Below are 27,226 nucleotides of genomic sequence, written 5' to 3' on the forward strand. Positions count from 1 at the left end.
GTGGCTCAATTCCAGGCTTGAGAAGAGCCACCACCCCATCCAGCCCTCTTCCCCTGCTCATCTTGCCAGGCAGTTCTGCAATGGCACCCATTCACAGAAAACTGTTTCTGCTATATATGCCCCCATAGCCCAGACCATCCATGCAACCCTAGAGGTACAACAAAGATTTTTGGCTTCCATGAAAAGAAATCCTTTGCAGGTTCTCTTTGGTTCACCTGGAGAGATAGGCTCAGCGGCTGATTAGGCTTAAGCTGTTTACCGCACGGCCTGATGCTCTAACCTGCTGCAGGTAGGCTATGGGGAGGGGGTTAGGGGCTCTCTCCCTTGCAGAGCCCAATGAGGGATCCTTGGGGACTGGGGGTCAGGGGCTTTTACCTTCAAAGAGTGTGCCTCACATCTCAGTGCAGATTTTAGGCGGGAAGAAGAGCATCAAGGGTCGAACCAAAGGCCTGCCACACACTGACGGAGGGCCTGGACTCAGGGACTCCAGGAGAGGCTTTCTAGCAGGGTCTTAGCTCCCCTATCCTCTTCCTCGCCAGGCCAGCCCCGCTGGGCCCCATGTTCCTACCAGGACCCAGAACTCCGATCCAGCCATGGCCTCTCCCCTGGGCTTGCAGGCACTCCCTCTCGCCCTCGCTAGGCCTTAGCGGGCTCCGAAGTCTGCCGGACTGGGGCAAACCCCGCTCTTCGGGGACAGGGACACAGCCTGGGCCACCCGTGGCTGCGGGGACTCCTTTCCAACAGGGCTGGGGATAGGAGAGTTGCAATTCCAGAAAGAACCTGTGCCTCCAGTGCACGAGCCCAGGCTACCAGAACCCGCTTGCCGCTGGAACGACGGCCCAGCCAATTGTGCGTCCTGTGCCTTCTTGAGGCCGCGGCGGTGACCGGCCCTGACCATGGAAGCGGCCGTGGCTCTGAAGACTTGACCTTTACAGCGCTAGAGGAGGGCGCTCGCTGAGCCGCGGGGAGGGGGACGCTGCGCTCTCTCTCTCCAGCCTCTTCCACCCAATAGCAGCCCGCTCGACCCACGCCTGCTGCGCGCTCACCCTCTTTCCCCCTCCATTTTGTGCAGTGTCCGCAGACCTGCGGCGGGAAACAAAGCCCCTAGCCCTGCTCTCACCACCCTTCTGGCGAGCTGCTGTCGCCTACTCCCCAGGCCAGAGGCTGAGAGCTAACGCCAGGCTCCTGGAGGCCCTTTTCAGGGCCCTCTTCTCTCGCCTAACCCCAGCCGCCCTCAGCCAGCGCCTGGGTACTGGTACTACTCAGGGTGCCAACCGGGACCTGCCGGGTACTACTCAGGGTGCCAAGGTCCCGTACACCGGGTCCCGACCTCCGGCTGCGGGCGGCGCCGGGGCCTACACCCCAGCGGAGCTGAGCTTGGCAGAGGCGCGGGGCGCAGCGGGGCCCGAAGCTGCCTCCCGCCCGGGTGGACTCTGCGGCCGCTGCTGGGTGCACAGCGTGGCCCCGCGTGCCCGGCTCGTTCTCCGCGCCCTCGGGTCGCTCCCACCCCTCGGCTCCGGGCTCACAAAGCGGAAGTATTTGGTAGAGAAAAACACGGTTTCTTTTCAGCTCGTCTCAAAACCCCTTTTAGAGAAAATGCTCCTGTCAAGTTTTATTTCCCGTTGCAAACCACCTTCTACGCTGCCAAGAATTAAGACCCGGAGAGATTAAATACCCGATTATTCTCTTGGGGAGGGCGGGGCGGGGAAGGGAAGGGGGCACCCGCAACAAACATTCCTTGGAATCGGCTTGTCCTGATCCAGCCGTGCCCGGGAGCCCCGCGAAGGCCCACGCGGCCTGCGGTGACGTCAGCCTTCAGCTGCGGGGCCACTCACCCGCACAGTCCCGGCCCTCGCGGTTCCGCGCCGGGACCTCCGCCCACCGTCCTGCCGCAGCCGGGACCAGCCCGCGTGCAGTCCAAGGGAGGCTGGCTCTCCACGGGCCTAAGCCTCCATTTTGAGTAGGGGGTTCTTGTAGAAGCGTGGAGGGTTTGGGGCCGCGCCTGTGTTCCCGAGGGGTGCAACATCGGGTGGCTCTCGGAGTTTACACCCCAGTACCTGAGGGAGTCCCTATGTCTCCGCACAACCTCCTGCAGAGGTTTGGAAATCTCTGAGACCCGTTGTAATTACTTGTGCCCGGTGGATCCGGCTCTTCCGTGCCACGAGAGCCGGGCAGAAATGAAATCAACTGTGGCAAGGCCTTGGCTGCTTTTTCGGAGGAATTTTTCTGCGCCAATGTCTTTTTTTCTTCCCTTTAAAATAAAATTGAAAATAGCAAGCACCTCTCAGGCATTCAATCAGAGATACGTAGATGTGCAAGGATTGAGTGGGCATTTTCCTAAAGAATGAGGCCAGCTGTTATTTACCCGGCGGCCTAGAAGATGAAAACTTAATTATGGTGCCTGTCCAAAAACCTAGGCATAAATCTTCCTCTGCCTTTTGGATAACACTACATCTTTGCTTATGAGAAATGGGACGTGAGCAACTCGCTACACATTTCTCTGATTCTCCAGGTCCTGGTCCGCTGACACGCATTTGATCAAGTTTAAAGGAATGCGCATAAATCAGCAAGCTCCTAGCATCTCCTCGGGAGAGGTCCGCAAATCCAGGAGGGCGCCTCTGAACCCACTGGGTCTGGGGATTAGCAGTCCCGGGCAACCTCCTTCTCTGCTCCTGAACTTGGGAATTCGCAGAAGACGCAAGACACCGCATCTTCCCCAAGCCCTCCAAACACATGCAGCAGAGTGCAATACGCACTCACATCTATTACAAAGTGAAATCTGTGTCAACTCTCCGCACACAAATGTTTCATCTGCAGCTGAATTTCGCTGCCTAATGAATTTTTAAGAAAAGATTTCAACTAGGTTTTTTTTTCTTTCTTTTTCTGTTAATTTTTTTTTAAATCCACAATTTGAACGGGTGGCTTCAGCTCTGCATCAGTCACAAATAGTAGTAAAATGCACAGTGACATTTAACAATCATCCATTTAAAATAACTAAATAAATAAGACAGTACTGAGAGCAGATAGAAAAAGGTAGGGTTTTTTTAAAGTCCCATATTTATTATTTTTTATTCAGGAAGAGTTTTCTTTTTAGAAAAAAAAAAAAAAAAACTTTAATCAGGTTTTCAACAACATTATCCATAGATCAGTGGCTGACACTATTATTCCTGATTTTCAAGAGGTGGCTTGTCTCCCCCTGGATTTCTTTCTTTCTTTCTTTTTTTTTTTTTTTCTTGAAAGGTTTTAGACTGATTGCTATTTGGGCATTAAAGGGGCCATCATAAATAATCCATGCTCACCTCAGGTTATCTGGTAGATCCACAGAAATTTTAAATAGGAGGACTTAGGGTAAGATCGACACTATCAATTACCATTTTAGAACTGGGGGGGAAAACCCACAAAAACCCGGAAATATTTTGTCATTACAGTTTCAAAAACTAGAGAGAGAAAAAAAGAAGGCTACTACTTTACCCAGGGTTCCTGTAGTGATGATGGCTTTCGAAAGGGGCGGTATTCCGGCTGCAGAGCTGCTGTTGGCCTCCTTCCTAGGCTCGAGGCTCAGAATATTTCTTACATCTAAAGAAAAATATCCCCCATCAACAGAAGAGTCCCCTTTGGAGCTGTTCTTAAACACACAGTTTGATCCAGCTTTGAGGGGATTTTCCACCACTTTAAACATTTTGGGAGAAAGTTGGTATTTTGGCTTGATGGCAGCTCATTTGGAAATGGAGTACTGTTTGGAACAAGAGGTGGAGAGGTGGGTCTGAAGCAACATTTTCAACATTTTCCTTTGTTTCCACAAGTGGAGTGAAAATCCTCAGGGCAGCAAAATATAACTGAATTTCTCAAGACCTTTCAATATGTGTGTTTCAAAACCAGCCTGTTTTTGAGACAGCTTTAGAGACTCTTTCCATAATTCTCATCTATAAAGAAGCTGTGAGTCCTCAGGAGAGGTTGGAGAGGTTTCCGGCAGCCAGTTTTGTAACCAATCAATATTATTTTCCATAAAATGATGAATCTGGTTCTTCCATTTGCTATTACTTTCCTCTAATATAGAGATAAAATTAACTTGGATCTCACAATTCTGCATCCCATGGCTACTGACTCACCAGTGTTTTAATACATATGCGCATAGCATGGATTTGACAGAAACACATTATCCTATGTGTGTATTAAATATATAAACATACATATGTATTCTTTATGACTCTGAAAACAGCACCTGATTGTTGTTAGAGGTCAACAGTAGATATAATAATATTGTTATTATAGTTTTGATGTAAGTTGCTAATATTAAACATATTTATTTCTCCCACAAATCAAATGGCAGATTCACAAGCATCAGTATAAGATTGCACACCACCCTGGAGCAGTACTCAGCTCTGAGTTATCCAGGATAACTCACGTTCTGTATCCAATCCTGTGGTCATTTTGTAGATATGAGATATTAAGTCCTCTTTACTGACCCCTCAAGAGGTGGGTTTCTTTGAATTTCTGAAATGTAACTCTAGAGTTAGCAAGGCATCTGAATCTTAATTTGCTCTAAAGACTCCCCAGACGCTCTAATTAGAGTTGGAGACCACCTTGGAGGGTGAGGACCAGGAAAGAATGGTGATTTAAGAACACCTCTTAGACTGTAACAAAAATGTACAGCTTTAAAGCAGATCTACAGAAATCTGATGCAGAGCAAGCCACTGTGAAGATAAATCAAACTTGGCCATTAGAGAAAAGGAGCAAGGCTTCATCTTGTAAAGTACATTTTGTACCTCAACTCTAGAAATCACCTTAAATTACAATATGTTGGGTCATCAGCAATTAATGATACGGTATCTGTACAGATTCTACAAATATATATACAAGCACACGCAAGCACTAATATGCAAATGTATACATGTGTACACATATATGATATATATTTACATATATACAGGGACATGTATAATTTACATATATTCAAATTTGCTCCATCTGGAGTCAAGTAATTGAGTACTGAATCTCTAAAGTCAAGGAGATAAAAGCTCTTGATTCCCTTGGTTGAAGAATTACAAGGAGGCTTGTCAACGCGAGGTGGCGCCCTTGATCTACTAATCCAGCTGAGGCCAATTCATGAGCTGTCAAAAGTCAAGGTCACAAATTGTCTTTTTTCGTCAAGGTCAAGGTTTAAGGCCTTTCGTAGTCCTGTCATTTCAACAAATATCAAAACCTGCCCTCTCAGACACATGCGGACCCAACAGCAGCTTTTAAAATACGACAGCCTAGGAATTGCTGATAACAAAACAACTGGTTTTCATTTTCCACAGGGAGCCTGGGAATTCATACTCTCTCTTCCTCCTTTCCTTTTTCTCCCTTTCAGAATACCTGACACTTTAATCTCCTTGAAGCACTTATCGTTTTTAAGGATTTTAGTTATGAGGGGTTTCTCCCTCTTCTTAAAAATTTAGTAGCAAAAAAAGCACTGAATAATAATAATGGTCCTTGGTTTATGTAAGACAAACCTGCTCCTTTTCTTTCTGTGCAGTGCACATTTAGCATAGAAAAGTAAAGAGTATTTTCTTCAGATTTTATTGGCAGTGACTATTTTATTAACAGAAGTAATACCACTATATCACTATCTACAGGTCTACTTTTTTTTTCTTTTTTAGTAGAAACATTTAATAAGCAGGTGCAGAAATACATTTTCACAGTGTGCTGAATGTCTTTATTTACAAGATATCATTCTATAGTGAATATGAACAAAACGAATGTGCTGGTTGAAATAACTGCTTGATTAAAAATGTGCTGTGAAGATGAATTACTAATCTTTTTAATGCAGTCTGATAACTCAATAAACAAGAAAAAATACTACTCTCTTAATAGTTCAAAATATAGAATGTAGACACCTAAATGTTTCAGGGAAATTAATTTTCATTCTGAGTTTTCTTAAAAAGGAAAATGACTTCTCCCGCTAATGTTTAGCAAATATTGAGAAATGCCAATTTAAATGAAAAAAGGAATTGTGTTCAAACCAAAGTTCATCATGTTGGGATGAAAACTCCCTGAAGATTTCACATCAAGTGAATTCTGCAGATCATCTGATGATTTAAACATTTTTAAAAAGATACCAAATCCTTTGGAAAATAACTGATATTGGGGCAGTAAATATAATCCAAATACCAGAAAATATACTTGTTATAAGCAATGAAAAATTATTCTTAAAAGGATATTAGCAACCCGGGTTCGTAGCCTGAAAGGTTCAGCTCGTTGGTTTTACTGCGCTACCAAGACAAATGATCCTCAGAAGAGCTTTCTCTCCCTTTCTCCCTTCATAGCAAATAGTCCAAAACCATCATTTTAGTACCTTCTCATTTTCCCTCTAAATCTATACATAAAATGTTTTGCAGAACATACAACAACGGTAGGAACTTCACTAAGATTTACCTGAGCAGACACTTAACATGCAAAGGGAATTGCGACCTAAGACGGACAAGCAGATGTTTACAATGGCCTCTTGATTTTGTAAACAGCTTCCAGATTATTACCATCTAACGCAGTGCCCTAAAATATAACAATCACATAAATACTTACAAGATTTCAGTCACTGCGTAACTTATCTGAAATTGCGTATTTTGGGGTTTGACGTTTGACATTTAACGGGCTGGGTTGGTGGGGTTGGCGGAAGAACCGGCAGGCTTTACCTTTCTTAACGTTTTAAAACAGTTGTAGATTCCATTAAAGAGAAAGAGATCTCCTTCAGGAGAGCAAAATGCCAGTGTCTGTCTCTTGTTCTTTCCCATTCTTCAATTATTATTAAACATCATTATTATCTGGGCAAAGCAACGAGTTCTGAAGCGTTTCTTCAAGTTGCCTTCTTGCTCCATTTTTAATCCATTAACTAGTGGTCTTCAGTTTGTTGATGACTTTTTTCTCTTTAACCCTCCTGTTCTGGAACCAAATTGTGACCTGCCGCTCAGAGAGGTTCGTCGTGGCTGATATCCGCCTCCGTTTGTCCTTAGTAATGAATTTGTTCGTGGCATATTCCCGTTCAAGTTCTTTTAACTGCACCTTGGTGTAAGGCACGCGCTTCTTTCTCCCTCTCCTATAGGAGCTGGCATCCGAGGGATGGGAGACCACGTCTAGAAGATAAGAGAGAAAGCAAGTTACACAGGGATCAGACCTCAGCCAGGCCATCGGCGACAGCTCGAACTGAGCCACCCGCCTTGCAGCACCCGGCTGCTCTTTGCCACGCGCTGTACAATCCGGCCTTCTGCCAAAGCCTAGAGGGTCAGTGGGAAAGGTGGTTCGTTCTGAACTAAAATGAAATCGCCCAGGGCTCCAGTGACTTCCCCAACCCGGCCATCCTGCGGAAGCAGCGCGTAGGCAGTCTCGAGAGAGAGCTTGGTCCAGCGGCCCACATCTTAGCGCCAGGCTTAAGGTACAGCACCTCTGTGCCTGTTTCCTTCCTGGGTGCCCGTCCCAATACTCGAAGCTTCTACACTGAAGCCATTTTGGAGAGAATAGAGAGGGGCAATTTGGGGAGCTGTTTTCTGGTCAATTTTTCATCTTTAAATTGGTGTCAGGGGCTGGGGAGGGCGGGGCGCAGAAGGAGAGGGAAGCTAGCCTGGGTCCCCACAAGTTCTTTCCCAGCCACCCCTCACCCAGGGAGGGCCAGGGGCCAGCTCAACTCAAGGCAGCGCAGGCAGCCCCAGCCAATCATGCTCGGACTCCCAGGGGTGCAGAGTCTCTAGGGCAGACCAAGAAGAGAACAGAAGGGCACCCGGCATCGCCCGGGTGCGAGCGGAGAAGCTGGAGCAGAGGCGGAAGACCAGAGCTGGGAATAGGGCGCCATTTACCGGGCAGAGTGGACTTCCAGAGGTGGGGAGGCTGCGCCTGCTCTTTGGGGCAGTACATTTGGCCGTTCCAGCCGTTGGGCAGCGCCCAGGGCTGGTAGCTTTCCATGGGAAGACCCAGGGGCTCGTGGCGCGACTCGCCGGGGCCCCCGAGACCCGGCACCACCGGCATATCCAGGTAGCCAGGCATGGGCTGATGATGGTGGTAAGGCCCGGCTGCGTAGCCCTGGTGATAGAAGGCGAACTCCTTAGCGCGGGAGCTGAACTCCTCGGCCGCTGGGCCGGCGGTATCCATGTACTTGTCCGCGAAGGCGGCGGCGGCGGCCGAGGCGGGCTGAGCGCACGACTTGATAGCGTTGGGGTGCGGGCCCATGCGGGCGCACGGGTAGTAGCCGCTGCCGAAATAGCCATAGGGCAGCGCCGCGGGCCCCGACGAGCTCTGCGCCGCTGCTGAGCAGGGGCTGCATTGCTTAGCGGCCTCTGCGCCTGCCGGGCCCGCCGGGCCAGGCCCTCCCGAGGACGACGCGGCGGCGGCGGCAGCGGCGGCGGCGGCGGCAGCAGCGGCGGCGGCCGACGGGGGCGCCTCCCCGGGTGCGCTGCTGTAGGCGGACGCGGCTCCTGGCGCCAAGGGCGCTGGGTGCGCCATCAGGTTGCGGCATTGGTTGGCCGCGGCCGCCGCCGCCGCCGCGGCCGCCGCCGCCATCGAGAAGTTGCCCCCTGCTGCCGCGGCCGCCGGGTGGGGGAAGCCCCCGCCCCCGGCCCCAGCCGCTGCAGCGGCTGCCGCGGCTGCTGCTGCAGCCGCCGCCCCTTCCATGTTCTTGTTGAGCTCGTCGGCCACCAGGCCGCCGCCGTTGTCGTAGAGAAACATGACGGTGGGCTCGATCCAGCGGGGGTGGAGGAGCACGGAGGCTGTCATAGCCCGAGCCGCATGGAGAAGACCCCAGTGGCGCTGTTTTAAAAAGCCCCCAAGAAGTGAAGAACGCGCGGCGCGGGGCCGGGGCCCGAGCGAGGGGGGCGGATCGCGCCCCGCGGGGTCGCGCCAGGCGGCCGCTCATTGGCCCGGCCCACCCCCCCGCTCCGCCCAGGCGTATGCAAAGCGGGCGGCTCCTACTCCAGCTCTGCGCGGTGCACTCGCCGTCCCCGCCGCGGCCCGCGCCATCCCCAGCGCCAGCGCCAGCCTCGCGGTCGCGCACCATTCACCCCGGGGAAAGGCGGGGGAACGGGAGGGTGGGGCAGGGAGAGAAGGGCAGCCCCATCTCCGCCCCTCTTCCCTTCCTTTATCCCGGTGGGGCCCAGACCCGCGCAACCAGGCGGGGAGGGGAAGTGGGCGCGCGGTTGGGTTGCGACCTGGAGCGTTGGGGACAGGTCAGGTAATACTGTCGGCGGTCAGGGATGGGAGAGTAGGGAGGACGGGACCAGCCTAGCTCAGAACGGGTGTTTCTTGGGGGCTCTGAGGCTGTTTTCTTTCCAGGAGCCGGCGTATTTCTGCAGTGAGACCCTAGGATGGACTCTACACTTTCGGCTTCGATGGAGTCCCGATTTTGCTCTTTCCAGGAAAACAGTGGCAGGGTGTTTGCTGCTTGTCGATTTCAGAGGATATGCCTGGCTCATGGGTCCCCGGACATTCCACTGGAGGCTTGAACTGCATTTAGGAGCTCCCATCCCTTCCCTGTCCACACTCTTAGTAAGCAGTTTCACATGTTTGCATTTAGATTCGTAGGCTCAGAACCACTCATCACACACACACACACACACACACACGCACACACACAGTGTACACTGACATACTCAATCACATTCACACACTTAAGTATACAGCCTGTCCCTTGCTCGGAGCCGGTAACAACGTTTCCTCCTCCAGAGACTTTGAGACAGAGTGAGTGATCCGTGGGCACCATTCGTCCTTGCTTGTGCCTCGCCAGTCTGGCTAGCTTGTTCTGGAAGGGGCTTAAGAGGAACAAGCCCCAGCTGTGCTTCTGGCTGGGACTCAAGGCTCCCCTCTTCTGGGCCCTAACGCCTCCAGCTTCCTTGTGGACCGGACTTGACTCTGCAGGCACCTGGGAACCCACTATTTTATTCTATTTTGGGACAAGAAAAAGGGGCTCTTTGGAGCCACTTTCTGCCTTCCCCTCAAGTAGGATCTCCAGCCTGCAGTGGGTGCCTAGTCCTTGTTTGCCCAAGAAGCCTTTCCTCTGTGCCTGGGAAATGCAACCTTCTCCTAGGAGCATGGTAGGGTGTTGGTGCTGGAAGAACCAAGCAGCGACCCCTCTTGCAGCTGCCATGTTTTGGTGAGGGGTTCTGGGGGTCCTGCTGCTTTAGGGGCACATACTTCAACTTCCTGATTCACTACTGTGCGCTAGTCAGATGCTTAGAAGGGGAACAAGCTTCAAAGTGAAAGTGGGCACATTACCGGAATAAAGCTGGGGAGAGTGCTGGATTCTTTTCCACCCCGGGCAGCCGGGTGAGAAGCCAGGCTTAGACCTGTCCTCTGCTCCTAGCTTGCAGACTCAGCCCTAAACTCAGAGCAGCAGGCATACCATCCTCCTCCCCACCCCACCATCTGCTCTCTAAGGCCCCTGGGCTTCCTGCAGGGTCCAGACCAATGTGATTGAGCTTGTTGAGCTTGGGCTTTTATCTGTCCTGATCCTGGGTTTGTCCTGACCAATGTAAGTGTCGCCCAATAAAACCTTCTGTGACCCCCCCACCAGCCAACCCCCCCAACCTCAGTGTGCCCTTTCCTTCTTGACTTTTTAGCAGTTCTGGGTAAATATTGATTTGCCCCCAGTTTACCTTCTCCCTGACTGGCCATTTGCAGACTCAGAAACTAACCTCTGTAGGGACTTGATTTTTCTGTTACTTTCTGGCCCTTTCACTTACCCCACTTCCTCCCTCCAAGTGGCATTGTAAAACTCACAGTGACAAAGACACAGGGTAGGGTTCGAGGCCCCAGTTCCTGGGGACTTGAAGGAGGTTTTACATGCGGGTCAGACGTGGCTGGAGGCCAAGGTCAAGTTGAAAGTTGCAGTCTAGCCAGCATGAGAACTGCCATGCAAGCGTGGAGACCCAGGCGGCTGCAAAAGGCCCACTGCCCACATCCCCTCACTCTTAATTTTCTCTTTTTTTAAAATTCTCGGCTCTGACTCTGTGTGGCTGCCCGGAATTTTTTGCTGCCTTGGTGGGGTTTTTGGGGTGGTGTTTACGGAGTCTTCTCTGCTTCTGCCCTGCTCAGCCGGGGCTTTGAGCCTCTTTGGTTTTCCAGCCAGACCCGGAAAAACGAAAACACAGCTTGGGGAGCCCCCACTAGCCGGCGCCTGTGCCAGTTTACCTCTGGCCATGGCGGCAGCTGCTGGTCCACAAGGCGACCAAAGCCAGCTCCACAATCTTCCCTTCCCCTCCCACTTTACCAGAGCTCCGAACCCTGCGTGGAGAGGAAGGGCCTCAGCTCCGCAGACGACTGGGTCCCTCCTCACCAAAAGTGGTGAGACAAGATTTCATCTTGTCCGCTGAGGAGCCACAAGCAGGTTTGTCTGGAAGGGATGGTGCTGGGGAAGGCTTGGGATTGCATCTTAAATTAAGCTTTGCCACTTAAATGTGGCGCTCTCACCAAGGAAGAGCTGGGGGCCTGAATTATTGAGATTTATGGTGCACCTTTAGTGATCAAATTTGTCTGGACATTTTCTTAGTTCCCCATGTGTCCCTATCATTAAAACAAAAAACAGAAAACAAACAAAAAACCCTCTCAAGACATGATTACTTAGAGGAGGCACCCTGCTTGTTTCCTTCTTGTCTTGGATCTCAATCTACATTTTATTTTTCTACTAAGCATGTCAATGGCCTCCCGGCATGCCCCCACTATCTTTAAATGGCTGCATGTCCTGTTAGTATTGAGTTGTAGCCACCAATTAGCGGAGGTGGTTTATAGAAGTGGAACAAGCTCTGGAAATAATTTTGGGTCTGAGTTTCAGAATTTCTACTCACTTTGAAGCAAGAATAATCTTCCTTCCCCGTCTTCTGCTGAGGGAGATAAGACAGTTTTTAATGGTTCCCAATATGATTTCTTTCCCTGCCAGGCAGTCAACAAACTGACTTGCTGTGGCAAAAGAAAGATCGGAGGGCAGTGAAGACAAGTGTGCTCTGGGAAGCAAGCACAGACTCTCCTAGCATTTTTCCTTTTTTCCCAACAGCAAGGTCAAGATTTGCTTGCCTGCCAAGGTAGTGGGTCCCGACCTGAGCTGTCTGCCCTTCTGATTTTTTTGTTCTTCAAGCTCAGAAATTCCTATAGGATTGCATGGAGGCACCATCAACCTGACAATTTTATATCCTCAGACTCCTCATGGGGAAGCCAGGGCACCTACTAGGATTGGATGGCAGCTGTGGCACCTTGAGCATGACTGCCAAGCAGAGGGCTGCATGAGTAGAGGTGGGGGAGGTGGGAGAGGCTGCAGTCACTTCCCAGGTACTGTCTGGTGTACCCAGATTTCTCCCAGGACCCCTGAGAGGGCAGCACAGGCAGGACCGGAGGGTGGTTTCTGCAGTACGCCCTTTGTTTAAGGAGTTGCCAGAGCCTTTCTCAGCGCTCCAAAATGTCTTGGCTGACAAGGCTTCTTACCTCCTGGGGTAGGCCAGGGTGCCTTGCAGGGCTTGGCTGTCCCAAAACCTCTCACTAAAGAAGAGACCGTGGCTGAGTTTTTCTGGGTCGGGGACTGGATGCCAGCCTGGCCCATGGGGCTCTGGGCTTCCAGGGTTGGAGGAGAAAAGGACAAAGGGAAACCAGGTTTTCATTGAGTTTGATTTTCATTAGCAAATGAAATTTACCTGCTCTCACTTTAACTCAGAGGAGGCTGTCAGCACTGCTCCCTGGCACTATTTCTTTGCATCAATCCAGCATTAGGATAAACATTCCTTGGTTGGTTCTAAAGACACTTTGTATTTCAGGATATTCATGTGTTTTTAATGTATCCAAGCAGCTTTACAAGCCACTTTTGCAGAACATCTTAACCCTCTCTCTCCCACGCTAGGTGGGCTAGGACACAGATAATGGCAAAGGAAGAAAGATCCAGAGGAAAAACCGGTTGAGGGGGTGAGGAGAGAGAAAGAGAGAAGATGAAACCAAGATGAAACCGTCAAACAGTGTTGCACCTCTGAAGCCAAACTTGAGCAGATCATTTGGGAACGGAGCAAGCGGCGGACTGCACTACTTACAGAGGGCATTTTGGGTGTCCCCATCAGGGAAGCTGTGCCCTCTTTCTTAGGGGAAAGGGTAAATCCTGACACCTGGGCTGAAGTTGGCCAGTGGGCCGGGAAACGGCCGATCAAGTCACTGACTCAAGCTTTTGTTCTAGATTTCTGTGCATTTGAAACAATAATAAGTCAGTAAAAGGCTCAAGGCTGTGAGGATAGTTTTGGGTTATGGTCACTGTGGTGACCAAATGCTAGCGTGGTGAAAGTGTAAGTGTAAGGAAGACCCACAGGGACCCCCACTTTGCCTTTAAGATTCCTTCACGGGGTGGATCTAAAGAACAGCAGGTTTTCGGAGGAGCAGCTCTCCTGCTGCCTATAGGGTTTTTTGTTTGTTTGTTCTTTTCAGGTACCACGAAGCCACTAGTGCCTAGGGCCTCAGAAAAGACGGCAGGAGCTCAAGGAAGACTCCAGTTTGTACAACCCTGCCCTGTCTCCCTCAGAGAGTCCCTGAGCAAGGATACCCCCAGCCCATACACACCATTTTAGAACAACCAGGTTCCAGACTCCCATGAGGAGCATTCCCCCAGCCAGCCGCGGGTGGACTCCCCAGGACTGGAGCAAACTCCGGCTTCCAAGACTCGGCTCAGGGAGGCCTAAGCGACTCGGAAGCCGGCGGCCGGCCGCGGCAGCGGCGGCGGTGGTGGCAGAGCTCTCTTCCCCGACAGTGCCACTGCCCACTCTTCACTGGAGCTGGAAACAGCCTTCGCGGAAAGGACCGGAGCGAGGGTTAGAAGCAGAGCGAGCTTGGAGAAGGGCTCCGCCGGAAGGAGGAAACGCCTTGTCGCTGTGCGCGGCCAGCTCGCGGGGCACACCGGCTCGTTGGACTGCGGAACCCGCGCCACCCAAGGAGTGACCTGCGGGTCACTGAGCCTGGGCGCTGGGCAAGCGCGGGACGGCCCGGGGAATTCCGCGCGGCTGCGACGTGAAAAGGACGAGGGGGTCTCTGTACCCCACGCTGTCACTGACTGAAAGGAATTTTACCCGCGGACGCCCACCCCCACCCTAGCTTGATGCTCACGCCCGCAACAAAACAGGAAACCAGCAATCAATGGGCAGTGCATTCTTTAAGTCAACAAATATACTGAAGATGTCGAGCGTTTGAAGGAAGTAGGGGGTTTGCCCATAAGCCTGGTCCCGCCGGGCTCGGCTTTCTCGCTGAGAAAGCGACGCAGGCAGCCAGGCGGCCTGGGCCCGCGGGAGTCCATCTCGCCCTAGACACCGAAGAACTCCCGCGGCCCTGTTCCCAGCTGCGAATTCTTAATGCACAACGCGACAGAGGGAAGGAAATTCACCGGCGAAGCGGCTAGGCAGGGGAACTCAGGACCCCTTCAAGTACACACTGAGGTGTGATCAGAGTTTTATGGGTACGTTATATGCTGTAATCATAACGATGTGTGTGATTGCACATCCATTCATCAAACGTGCATATCCACACACAGTGAATAAGCACATGCAGTGTCATGTGGGCGAAATACAGGCATCATACCCAGCCCTACGAAAAGAATTCACCCTGTCTGACCAGCCTAGTGACATACTTCGCTGGCGCATCTCCTTACTCATTCTAACTTTTCTGACCCCTCACCATACCCTCTCCTGTGGCTTTGTCAAAACACCTGTCCCCCGTGGAAGGTGAGTCCTGGACTGGCGTTGCCTGGTTAGCCTGTCCTCCCCAGAACCTCCGGCTGGCTCCGGGGACCCTCGCTGAGCAAGTCTGGAGCACCCGACACTGTTCAAGGAGCAGCCGCCGTTCCTTTGTCCCGCGGCTCCAGCTCCGTTCGGCCCAGCTCTCAGAGAAATGAAGCGCTCTGTACGAACTTCTGATACTAGTTTTTATGGGTATTTACATTCTGGCGAGGGGAGCTGAACACGGAAGCTCCATTAATCGGCCCCAACCTTGGGTTTAGATATTGAGTTTATGGGTTAGGAGAGGGAGTTTGCCGGAAAGAAAGCAACAGGGATGGCCGCTGACTTCAGATAAATGAAAAGGGAGCTAGGTAGTTTTCTATTTCTGGAAATCAAGAATTAGGAATGGGCAACTACAGGTGCTAACAAACAGACCACTTTTTTGGTTTCTGGTAGCCCTTTGGCAGGGATAGTTTTTCTACTGTTGCCCAATACGTTTTTTAAAAATATCTTTTTATTATGGAATTTGTCAAACACACAAGCATAACAAACCCCCATATAGCCAAATCCTAGTTTCAACCCCTATTATAATTTTTTCTCCAATGTTTTATTACCCACTTCCTCTCTCTCTCTCTCTCTAGTATTTAAAATAAATCCCAGATATCATTGCATCATTTCACCCCCACCATAGGATTTTGAGGATCTGTCAGATTTCAAGATTGAGCAAAAGAACTTGAAATGGGGCTATTGCAATGAAACTCTAGAAAGAACTTGAGGGTTCTCCCAGGAGTAAACTGGACAAAAAAGGGGTTGGGGGTGTGGACCCATCTTGCCTAAAATCTTGTCTCATCTTTCTAAAAAATACATATGAAAAGGGAAGATTTATGTTATCTTTTTATATGAGTGAATCGTCCTTTAATAGAAATTTTTTATTGCTGCATCAGAATATTGGGGAACACAAAAAACATGGCTCAGTCCTTAGGGTGTCCTAAATGGACATATATTCACTTATTAGTGGGTAAATGACTATATTCCATTTCAGCACAACTCCTCCCCTGGTAGAAACTCAAAAGACATTTCTAATGATTAAACTAGGAAAGTTTGCACTGGATTGATAGCTCATCAGAGCAACCACAGTTTTCAAGAAGAAATTCAATGCGATGCATTTAAAATATCCCTCTAGCAATAAGGGATTTTTTAAAAAAAGAATGAAAAAAAGGTGTTGTGGTTTCTTTTGTTTTAATATGGTAGTCTAATTGACAATGAGCATGATCCTCCCCATTGAACTCTGAAAGTGACTTAACCGAAAGCCTTGGCAATTTCAGAAAGCAAAAAGGTAGAAACAGAAAATAGCACACTTGAATTTGACAAGTTTTACATTACCCGTCTGCTTAATAATTCTAATCCCATTTGTCTGAGCGGATACTTATCATCTTTTCTATGGCAGTATTTTGTATTTGGAGTGTTTGTGATTCCTTAATTAATTTTTTTGAGTAGTGATTAAATATCTGGGATGTTTTTCCACTAAGCATATAAATTCTCATGGTATTAGAAAAGAGGTATTTGATGAAACTCAGAAGGGGTATGTAAATTAAACGAGAAGAAAGTGTGTGTACATTTTATAATAACTTCGAATGATTCCAACGGTATTCTGCAGAAGCCATGGAAATGCTGGCCATGAGCTCTCTGCCCACTGTGTGTGGGGTATCACCAAGAGAGACTGCTGCCAAGCCTCGGGCACAGTAGTGGGTTCAAGGTTCCCATGTCTCCTGATCCTAACTTGGAGTTCACCACAGGGCTGAGGGCTCAGGTCAGGGTCAGGGTGGGGACTGCGGAAGTCAGACGATTCAGAGGAAGAGGGAGAGGAGAAGAGAGAAGCTGCAGACAAGCCGGGAAACAAAAGGAAGGGAGAGACGGGAGGGAGAAGAATGGAAGCAATGAAACTGTAATTCTCCACAAAAAATTTAAGCTATAGAAGCTCAAAGAAGGCCTATTTTTAAAGCTTAGCAGAAGCCCATTCTCCGCTGAAGCCTGTTCTTTGAGGAAACCTGGCTGGGGGGTAGCGGGGGTGGTGCCCCTGGCGAGTCTTCCTTGCAGTTTAGGTTCTAAGCCTCCCTGTGATTTCCGTAACTGCACAAAAACAATCTGGGCTTTGAGAATCCGAGTACTGCACTGAGATAAATGCAGGCTTGACCTTCTGCCTATAGAGAATCCAAACGTGAATTCTGCTGGTATCAGCTTCGGAGGCAGAGGTTGAGAGCCGAGCTTGAGACAACCCCTCAAGCCTGCTAGCAATTACCTGCTCTCAGCTACTTTAAAAAAGGCCATATTTCTTTACATTTCTAGGATCTAATGTGAGGTTATGTCAGGTCATGGGACCCTAGGCTGGTGCAAAGTAATTTGATGTCACCAAGAGCAAGCAGACTCGTTTGTCACCCAGAGGAATAGAAGTCCTTGTGATTTCTGCTGGGAACAGAGCAGAGTTGGGTTGGCTGGGGGTGTGGAATCCAGCCAGGGGTCCAGTGGGGTCCTAACCAGGTGAGCTGGGAGGGGGCCTTCTGGATCGTGTGTGTGTGTGTGTGTGTGTATGTGTGTGTGTGTGTGTGTCCTCTGTCTCAGATTGAGAGGTTGACAGGATTAAGAGATCAGCTCTGGTCCAAGCACACACACCAGCCCACTGGAACTCAGCATGGGACTCAGACTGATCCAGGCCCTTGGATCGCAGGTCACTGGTGACGCAATCCAGGTCTCAGTTTTTCTGAAGTTAAATTTGGTTAGTCCAGCTGCAGCCCTTTTTCCTCTGGCCCTTACTCACTTCCATTTCAATAGTCTGTAGCTTATTAAATAAAACATAAGGGAGTTTTCCTACCTGAGGGAATAAGGTTCATCCAGACATTAGGTGATTGGGGGGAGCACAGAAGGAGCCATAGCTCTTATACCCCTTTGGGAAGCACTTCTGTGTGTGATACAAGATGGCTAATGTCTCAGTGAAGAGCTTCAAGGCATTTGCCTAGAATGGCCTCTTCCCCCATTTCCAGTTCTTCCACTTTTTTGGGGGTGGGTTGTGAAGGGGGCTGTGAAAGTCAAAGAAAGTGTCCCTTGAGCTCTCATTTGAGAATCAGAGATGGCGCAAACCCTGGAGGAGTATGGGTAGGCGACTTGATGGGTAAAATGAAGAAGGAGGAACTGCTTTCCAGAGGCCTGGCCAATGCTAGTCCCTGGGACTTGAGCACGACAGGGTGGGGGTCCTCCTACAGAGGGCCTGGAAAGTGTGGGGGCTCCACAGTGTCCTGGGATTCATATACTGAAATATGGAGCATGGTCTCTTGGCCTTCTATATCATTCCAAAAAGGAATGTCCTGGTACCACTCTTCCTGACATCCTAGGATGATCTAATGCCACAACTAATAGACTGAGAGAGCCTGGGCAACATGGTGAAACCTGGTCTCTACAGAAAACACAAAAATTAGCCAGGTATGATGGCATGTGCCTGTGGTCCCAGCTACTGGGGAGGCTGAGGTGGTAGGATCACTTGATCCCGGCAAGTCAAGGCTGCAGTGAGCCATGATAGCACCACTATGCTCCAACCTGGGTGAAAGAGTGAGACCCTGTCAAAAAAAAACAAAAAAAACAAAAAAACAAAAAAAAACTGAGAGGAGAGAACTCAGACTCAGCCAAAGTGGTCAGCCAGGAGGCACTTCCCTACAAGGGGGAACCCATTTGAAGCAGGTGAAGGCACCCAATAAAGAAGCTGCAATGAACATCTCTGCGGCACATGGGGAGGCCTGCACAGAGTTCTCTATCTTTTGGTCATAAGTTTAAGAAGTGCTGGTGGGGCCAGAGGAGCTCAGTTAAGAGCCAGCTCCCTATATGTGGGGCTCATTTCCATGGGCTGTGAGAGAGGTCAACCCTCCACAGAAATTAGAATCTAGATGCGAGAAGGCAGCCAGGATCAGGTCTGACCAGATGGCCCCACGGCAGAGATGGTGAAAATGTCACCTTCGAATCCTGAGAAGCTCGGCTTTGTGTTCACTTAGTTTCTGCAGCAATCTGTTGGTCCGCAGAGCCACTCAGTACACTCCAGGGATCTGCCTGCCTTAGGATCAGGAGCCCTGGGAAGGGTTAGATGGGAATCCAGGGATCCTGGGCCTGGTGCGTTCGGTGGACAAGCTATATCTTTCTTGTCAAGGTGGAAACGGCGCCTCGGCCCTGGGTGGGAGCCCCGCCCCAGCCCTGCAATCATGCAGGCAGTCGAGTAAGCACTCCATTGCCGACGGGGAGACCAGGAAGAGAGAGGCTTCTCTTCGAGGCCTCCCACCCCTACCCAAACCACGCGGTTGCAGTCGCTGTGGGCGGCGGCACAGGATGTTGGCTGGACACGCTGCAGTTGCGACCTCTTCCCACTAGATGTCTTCCCAGTTAATCGGAATTGAAGGGCGCGGTTTCTGCTCCCCGGGCCGAGACTCGGTTTCCCTGGCCGCTGTTTGAAGTCTGGTGTTCCTCTGTGAAAGCTGACTTCTTCCTTCCCCCACCCCCCGCCCCAAACTCCCCTTCCCGCCCTGCGCTCTAAATCCTGCCTCTGGAAATCCACCAGAATCAAATGCTGGCTCCCTGTGGGCCCCCGTTGGAGCGGCTCAGGCCATTGGAATCTTTTTATGACCTTTGATGTGTTTAAATAACATGGCAAGTCTGAGCACACACCTCGGATTAAACTTTAATCGGCTGCAGTCAAGGTCGTCCAGGTGGTAAATGCGTTTCCTCCGACGTCTCCTGACAGACGCTGCGGGGTCCAAGGTCTGGGGCAAAGCCCTAGGCCGCCGCCATAGCCTCCTGCCTCTGTCAGTCCTGGGTGGGGGCCAAGCCCAGGGCCACCCCATCGAGCTCCAAAGAGGACTAAGGAAATGGGATCGGAGGTGGACACCCAGGGTGGGCTAATGACCTGAGCACAGTTTTTATAGCTACTAGACAGAATAGTTAAAAATTCCAAGACGCACTTTCAATTTCCCCTGGCTCCAGAAAGTGGTTGAAGGTCTAGTCATGGTCAGTGCCTTATTGCCTCCTCCCCAAGGCTCTGCTCCCAGAGGGAGAAAGGGGATGCTGGTAATGATGGCATGCGCCAAATTAGCTGATTGTTTTTAAGGTTGCCAGACCCATTAACTGCAGGCCAGGATCTAGAACCGGGATGCAAGCAGCCCCTCTGTGTGCCAGGCTGCACAAGGCTAGCTTCAGTTTTATCTGGGCTGAGTCACCGGGTTTGAGCCTGTCTTTCTGAGCCAGTAGATCTGTCATGGAGAATTGTCATGGGCAGTGTTTAGGAAAAGCCCCTAAACAGGGCAGCATGGATAGTGAGAGCTACCACTGTGCTTTCAAAAAAGAGGGATCGTACCAAAGGGCTGGAGTACAGACAAGTTATCAGTAACAGTGGCTTCCTCTGGGAAGAGCTGTTATTTGGAGGATCTGAGTAGATTTTTTTTTTTTTTTTCTGTAAAATCTTTCGTATTGTTTGTGAAGTGCACCAACTGCATGTATTAGCTATTGGGGTTATATTTTTCAGAAATCTGGGTACCCTATGTATCTCATGGCCAAATACCCTCTGAGGAATTTCCTCCACACAGAATACCAGACTTGGATTCAGGGGAGAATACTGAAATAAGTTACCCCAAGGTTTGACTTTAAGCCTTATGGACATCAACTCAGATTTCCATCTCCTGGGAGAGGTTCTCAGGCCTCTCTCTCCAGGCTTAGCCCTAACTTGTAAATGAACATGCCAGCCAAGGACATAAAGCCCCAGCCATTTACAAAAAGAACACTGTTGTCTCAAAACGAATTAAAGCCTGATCTTCACTTTTCCTCCAAGCCCGAAGTGCCTAGGAGTTTGTAGACAAAGCCCTCATATGCTCCTCTAGACCAGAGATTCCCACAGCCCCCTTGACATGTATATTTGGTTTATCATTTCTTGTCTTGAAGACACTATCAAGTGTCTTCAAAAGTCACATACTAAGACAGGGCTGTTGATCTCTTGTCTTAGAGATAACACTATCACTGTCTAAAATTAGTTCTCAGAGTGCTTCTTCATGGCCTTCTGGGGGTTGCTAATACTCTTTATCTTGATCTTTGTAGTAGTTACACAAATGTATACATATATAAAAATTCAGTGAACTGAGGGCTTAAAATTTGTATGCTTTGCTATACGTAAGTTATATGGCAATAAAAAAATTTTAAGTGCTTTCTTCTAAGAACCTGTGAAGTTGGTCCCGAGATTATTATTATCATCTCCATTTTACAGACAAAGCAACTCAGACTCAAGGGAAGCTGAAGTCCCACGCCTCCGTGGAAGAAAATAACCAGCCAGAAACTAACCAGCAGCTTCTTCCTCCTGGTCTTGCCACTTCAATACTCAGCTTTCTTTTCCAAAAGATTTCTCAGGTGGCAGGAGCTGGTTCAGTGTAGAGATGCTCTTTTCAGAGAGACTGTGAGGTGGGAACATGTGGTCTGCATCTTCTTCAAATTCTTTAGTCTTCAGGTAAGAAGAGGGTCAGGGAGAACACAGTGCCCAGAGGGTGTGCCGCCTAGAGGGCCCTACTTGTATGCCTCTAATGAGGAATATAGCCCTCGGGGCTGGGAACATATTTTCTTCTCATTATTCCAGTCCTCCAATCCCACACGTACTGGAGGCCCAGGAGACCTCTCCAGGTGACCGAACCCTCCCGCTGAAGTCCCGCACTTCTGCCCCCATGTTTTCTCCAAAGCAGCGACGAGGTGGGGTGGGGTGTTCAGAAATAACGGTGGCTGCAGTTAGTTGGCCGAGGACATAGCGGTTGTTATTTATTCCAGGCACCGCAGAAGGCTTCCAAAAATATCGAGCCGAGATGTTTTATTGTCCAGCCTGTCTGCAGCCTGTAATTATGCGTTCAAGATGTTTAATGTGTGCAAATGCATTAACCGCTTTCGCTGGTGAAAACCCTAGCTGGGGGCGGGGTAGAGGTAAGTCTGGAGATAATTATGTCGTACAGTCGCAAACATTATTCCCTTCTTACTGTAAACGGCCCCGGCAACCTTTATGAGAAGCCAGGAAACGTCTGAGAGGGACTCTCAGCCTTTAAGCGGGCAAACTGAGTTCTTTCTGTTTCTCTCCCGGATTGTTCGAAGTGCCTATTAGGTGGCTTCGATGCCAGGTTCAGGGGCGCACCAGGGAGAGGGCACCCCTCAGAGGAGCGCAGCGGAGAGGCCCACCCAGGTCCCCGGTGCCCGCGGCCCTTGGAGGCTGGGCCCTGCGTCTTGGTCAGGCACTGGGTAGCAGCTGAGGCTGGTGGCCTGGAGCCCTCGCGGCCTCAGGCAGTTCTCTTCTTGGGCAGGGTCGGGCACTCCCGCTGTCCAAGGCTCTTCGGCATCCTCCTTCCAATCTGGTCGCTCTCCCCTGTTCCCCAGACCCGACTCCTCCGAAGCCGCCCGGGGTTGAAATGTGACCACTCGCCTGACGCCCTGGGCTCGGGAGCAGTTCTCGAAAGGTGCCGACTGAGCCCTTGACTGGGGTGCGGTGCGGGTTGGCTCTATAAGGCTGACCCAGGGTGAACTCGCTATTTCGGGTCCTGGGTGCTGCGGGGCCAGGCAACAGCTGGGATGGTGGACCCCCGCCTCCACTCCCGGGCCGTCACGTCCTTGCCCAGTCGGGTCCCCCTCCCGCCTCTGCAATAGCCAAGGCGTGCGCCAGGGCTATCCGGGAACCTTGTAAGGCCTCATGCTGGCACCTAACCCCACCCGCGACACACGAACCTCGGCCACCTCCTATGCAGTCTGCGGCCCCGCCTGCCAAATGAGTGACCAGTGCAGGGACAGAGGGCCGGCTGGTGGCCGACCGCCTGCGGGACAAAGGGGAGCGTTCATAAGCCAACGGCAGCCCCCACCCCCCATATTTCCATTTCGCTCAGGCTTTTAGGACAAAATCAGCAAGGCCGCGGAGTGGTGAGGGCACTCAGCCCGGGTGACAGTCTGAGGAGCCACTTGTTTCGCGATCCTGGGCACGAAACTCCTCAAGGACGGCCCTCGAGAGGCAGGGGAGAGGCTGCTCCCGGCGCTTGCCCCAGGGCTTCCCGCCGGGAGGCCGGCAGGCTCCCCACCAGAGTCACTGCCTGGCCCTCAGCGCAACGCAGGCCTCTTTTTTCTTTCTCTTTAGAAAAAGATGGGATTTTAAAACTCGTTTTAGGTCGCTGATTTGAAACAAAACAAAACCAAACTACTGGGCGCTCGTTGCCTGGTGTGGGACACATTAAAAATATATATATATGTGGGATCCAGGGCGCTTTTTCTGGGGCCTGGCAGCGCTGCTCCAGCCCCAGGGCATGGAGAACAGGCGGGTGTGGAGGGATCTGGGAGGATGATGAAACCCCAGGGAGGGAAACGCTCACATAGAGAAGAAAAACAAAACCCACTAGTGATTTGTTCCTGCTCCATATGACTCATCTAAAGAGAATCCCTTTGGGCTACAGTTACTGGGGCTTAGGGTCTGGGGACCTCAGCTCCACCAATGGTGGGGGTAGTTCCCTGAAATCTGCACTCCCAATCTCCCCTGTGAGGGTGTAGCTGCAAAGGAAATGGGAGAGGAAAAGGCTAGTGGGATTCCTGGGTGGCTGCAGCCCCCAAGTAAACCCCATGCTTTGAGTGCCTCTGCATAACAAAGTTTCTGAGGCCTGCCAGACTTGGAGGGGGATGGTTAGTTATGCAGCAGCTAGACATTTGGGAATAGCAAGACCCTGGCAGGAGGTGCAGACCCAAGATTTCAGGCTCTTTTGCCCCTGGTTCTTTCCTACCCCCGTGTCTGCCTTTCTCTCTCCCACCTTTCCAGAGAGTCGGGCCTCCAGGGGCAAGTGGCTTTGATCTGATGCCCTACCTGCATGGACCAAAGAGACGGGGAAGTTTGAGGACGAGTCTTACTCTTGGTTCAGAATTTCAGACACTTCGGAGGTAGCTACAACTTAAAGCCTGAAAAAATAAACTTTAATCACATTCGGTTGTCCCCCAAGCCTATAGCCTTGAAGACCTAAAATATGCGATCTTTTAACCCAGAGGTTGCTGGTTGTCTGAGAGGCTAAGCAGAGTTTCTCAAGTAAGAGGGGACAGGGACAGGCCATTGTTTCTGTAGACTTCCAGGTTCAGTTCAAAATCAGGGCTCACGGAAGACGGGATGTGTCTGACTGCTCTCTTGAATATAATCTCTCTCTCTCTCTCTCTCTCTCGCTCGCTCGCTCGCTCGCTCGCTCCCATAGAACCTTGCCCTCATGGTAATCCAATATTTGATTCTCCCTATGGAAAGTGAATCTGATCAGGGCCTTCTTTATTCTCCTTCTCTTTTGTTCTGCAGCTTATTATAAAGAGCCTATAGGAACACAGAGAGACCCATGAGGAGTCTCTTGCCACTAGGAATGAGTCTGCCTGGGACCCAGAGACCAGAAATGGTAAGTGGTTTTTCTTCAAAGGCTGCTTGGGTCCTGGGGCTGGGATTGCCTGTGCATTGAGATGGCCTCCCTTGCAGCTGCACCCAATCAGGGAAAGAGGTGGAAAGAGTTTTGGAAGGACTCTAGAAGATGGTTAGCAGGGCCACCTGGAAGACCTAGATTTCTCAACTCGACATCTCCTGGAGAAGGGATTCTCTGCTTGGAGTGATCGGTGCCAATTCCAGTTTCCAGATTTTGTTTGCCTGCCTAGGAAAATTGGAGCCTCATTTAAATCTTTTCCTAGAAGTCATATGCTCATTCTTTGGCTTTCTGTTTTCTATTAGCCAGAGACTCATGTAAGATAATCTGGGTTTCTCCCTGTGACCTCTGAAACATGTAATTTGGGGGAGATACTGTATTTAAAATGCCAGTCCCAGTAATGAGCCCAGCTTAGCAGTGTGAGCTCCCACCCTCCCCTTAATGAACAGAGCTGTTGAGAAATAATTTCACTTTGATCTAGTTTGTGACCTAAGTTTTTGGCTTAAAGAAGACTGGGCAGCTAATTGGATTCTTCAGTTGCCTTTAATCTCCACCTCAACACTTGGAACCTGACCAAGCTGAATTAAAACAAGTCTGATAAACAAGATGTAGCTGGCTCCCAGGTTAACAACAACAAGAAAATCCCCACCACCACTGTGGGGTTTAATGATCACAGCGTGGTTGGCACCTCACAAAAAACATGAGGCTGTAGGCCCGCAGAACCTGCAGCACGGAAGTCTTCAGAATCCTTTCCTCTCCCTCCCAGCCCCCTGGATGTAGCTTAATTAGAAAGAGAAGGAGGGGTAGAGGAAGATGGGGAAGAAAAACTTACAGTTGGTGAAAGAGTCAGGGTTGGGGGTTCATCTCAAAGGGAGGCAGGACGTTGAGGAGACTTTGTCCCTGGGAGAGGAAGCAGGCTGAGCCTTTGAGGGCTGGACAGTAAAGATTTGCAATTTGAATTTCCAACTGCGTTTCAAGAATGAGGGGGTGCAGGAGGGAAATAGGATATGAGGGGCAGGGTTATGCAGCCTGCTGGGCTGGGAATCATGGATTATATTTAATCTTTTCAGATGCCAGGGTTTTGTGATCTAGAAGCAAAGCAGAAGGAGGAAGGAGTCTGCTAGACCTCCCCATTCTTAGTTTGGGGCCTGAGAAGGGATTCTCTTCTACTCCCCTCCGGATGCTCTGCTGCCTGCCTACGTGGCTGGAGGAGTTCTGAGGGAATGCTTCCTCTAAGGCAGCAGGAGTTTTCTCTAGGCCAGGATTTCTCAAACCTCCACAATATTGATGTTCTGGGCTGGATGATTAATTCCTTGCCGTGAAGGCTGTCCTGTGTGTTGTAAAATGTTTACCAGTATCTTTGGCCTCTACTTATAGATGCCAGTAGTGCCTACTCCAGGTGTGACAATCAGAAAAGTCTCCAGAAATTGCCAAATATCCCCTGGGGGTCAAAAATTGCCCCAACTTAAGAACCACCAGTATAGACCTCTGTGAGGCAGGCATTTCTGGGAAAAAAGGGTAGAGCTTTGATTGAAATGATTTTTTTTTTTTTGAGACGGAGTTTCGCTCTTGTTAACCAGGCTGGAGTGCAATGGCGCGATCTCGGCTCACCGCAACCTCCACCTCCTGGGTTCAGGCAATTCTCCTGCCTCAGCCTCCTGAGTAGCTTGGATTACAGGCATATGCCACCATGCCCAGCTACTTTTTTGTATTTTTAGTAGAGACGGGGTTTCACCATGTTGACCAGGATGGTCTCGATCTCTTGACCTTGTGATCCACCAGCCTCGGCCTCCCAAAGTGCTGGGATTACAGGCTTGAGCCACCGCGCCCGGCTGAAATGATTTTCGTATAGTTTCACAGGGCTACGGGAGCAGGGTGGGGAACTCTCGCTCCTTCTTTGAACCTCTCCTGCAGGGCAGATCATTAATTCCTTCTCAGGGCTGTCTTGATCTCCTTAATGAAGGTTGTAGCACCTTCAAGCAAGGACGTAATTTTCATGTCATATAATCCAAATCTTTAGACACACTAAATCCAGAATAGATGTGTGTGTGTGTGTGTGTGTCTGTGTAGTGGGGAGTGGTGAGTGGGTACGTGTGTATATGGGTCTGCCTGGCTAAGATAAATGCCAGGGAAAAGAGATCCAGCCATCACCACTTCCTGCAGCTTTGAAAGCTCTTTCCTTGGTATTCTTGGCCTTGAAGTGGGAAATGGCTGGGTTTTTGTAAAATGGTTGTTGAGGTTATTAGGGAATAGAAAGCTTATTACACATATTGTGGTGAAAAATAGTGGCTAGGATGCTGTTAGGCAGATTCTTTTTTTGTTTTTTCATTTTTTTGAGACAAAGTCTCACTCTGTTGCCCAGGCTGGAGTGTAGTGGTGCCATCTTGGCTCACTGCAACCTCTGCCTCCTGGGTGCCAGTGATTCTCCTGCCTCTGTCTCTTGAGTAGCTGGGACTACAGGCGGGTGCCACCACACCTGGCTAATTTTTGGTGTTTTTAGTAGAGATGGGGTTTCTCCGTGTTAGCTAGGATGGTCTGGATCTCCTGACTTCGTGATCTGCTCACCTTGGCCTCCCAAAGTGCTGGGATTACAGGCCTGAGCCACCGGCGCCGGGCCTGTGAAGCAGATTCTTATGCAGTAGGTGGTCTTACAGCTGCTACCCATCTCTTCCCTCTAGCTCTGACTCTCAGCAACCTCTGCTCACATAGGCTTTCTGGAAATTGTTAAGATCCTGGAAAGTAGGAGTTTGACGTAATTTATTGAACACTTGGTAATACTGTTATAATGCCGATCGAAAATATTTTAAAAATAAGGATTTTATCACAATCCAGGCATCTCAACCAGATCCATCCATTCTTTCTTCTTTCTTTTTCTTTCTTTTTTCTCTCCCTCTTTCCTTCCCTCCCTCCCTTTCTTTCATCCTTTCATTTTTTTTCCAGAATGTGTTCACACAGAACACAAATGAAGAATGGTAAAGAGGAAGAGAAAGTGATTAATTGACAAGGACAGTTCTATCAAGTTTGAATTACAATAATAGCAATGACAATAAGGTTAAGTTATATGAC

General features: G+C 50.0%; 1 protein-coding gene and 1 long non-coding RNA gene across 2 annotated transcripts; one reads left to right on the forward strand and one right to left on the reverse strand.

Moving 5' to 3' along the window:
- Nucleotides 1-2,866: 2,866 nt before the first annotated feature.
- HOXA13 (homeobox A13) lies at nt 2,867-8,818 on the reverse strand. Its single transcript, XM_003935156.4, has 2 exons — nt 7,830-8,818; nt 2,867-7,112 (listed from the first exon to the last, which is right to left on the reverse strand). The coding sequence occupies exons 1-2, from the start codon at nt 8,740-8,742 to the stop codon at nt 6,868-6,870; spliced, it is 1,158 nt and encodes a 385-aa protein (XP_003935205.2). The 5' UTR covers nt 8,743-8,818; the 3' UTR covers nt 2,867-6,867.
- Nucleotides 8,819-9,095: 277 nt separating this feature from the next.
- LOC104652505 (uncharacterized) lies at nt 9,096-15,933 on the forward strand. Its single transcript, XR_745822.3, has 3 exons — nt 9,096-9,196; nt 9,298-11,347; nt 13,414-15,933. It is a non-coding gene; the product is annotated as an uncharacterized LOC104652505 (long non-coding RNA).
- Nucleotides 15,934-27,226: the final 11,293 nt, after the last annotated feature.

Source organism: Saimiri boliviensis, chromosome 10, assembly GCF_048565385.1.
Source record: "Saimiri boliviensis isolate mSaiBol1 chromosome 10, mSaiBol1.pri, whole genome shotgun sequence".
Taxonomy (NCBI): domain Eukaryota; kingdom Metazoa; phylum Chordata; class Mammalia; order Primates; family Cebidae; genus Saimiri; species Saimiri boliviensis.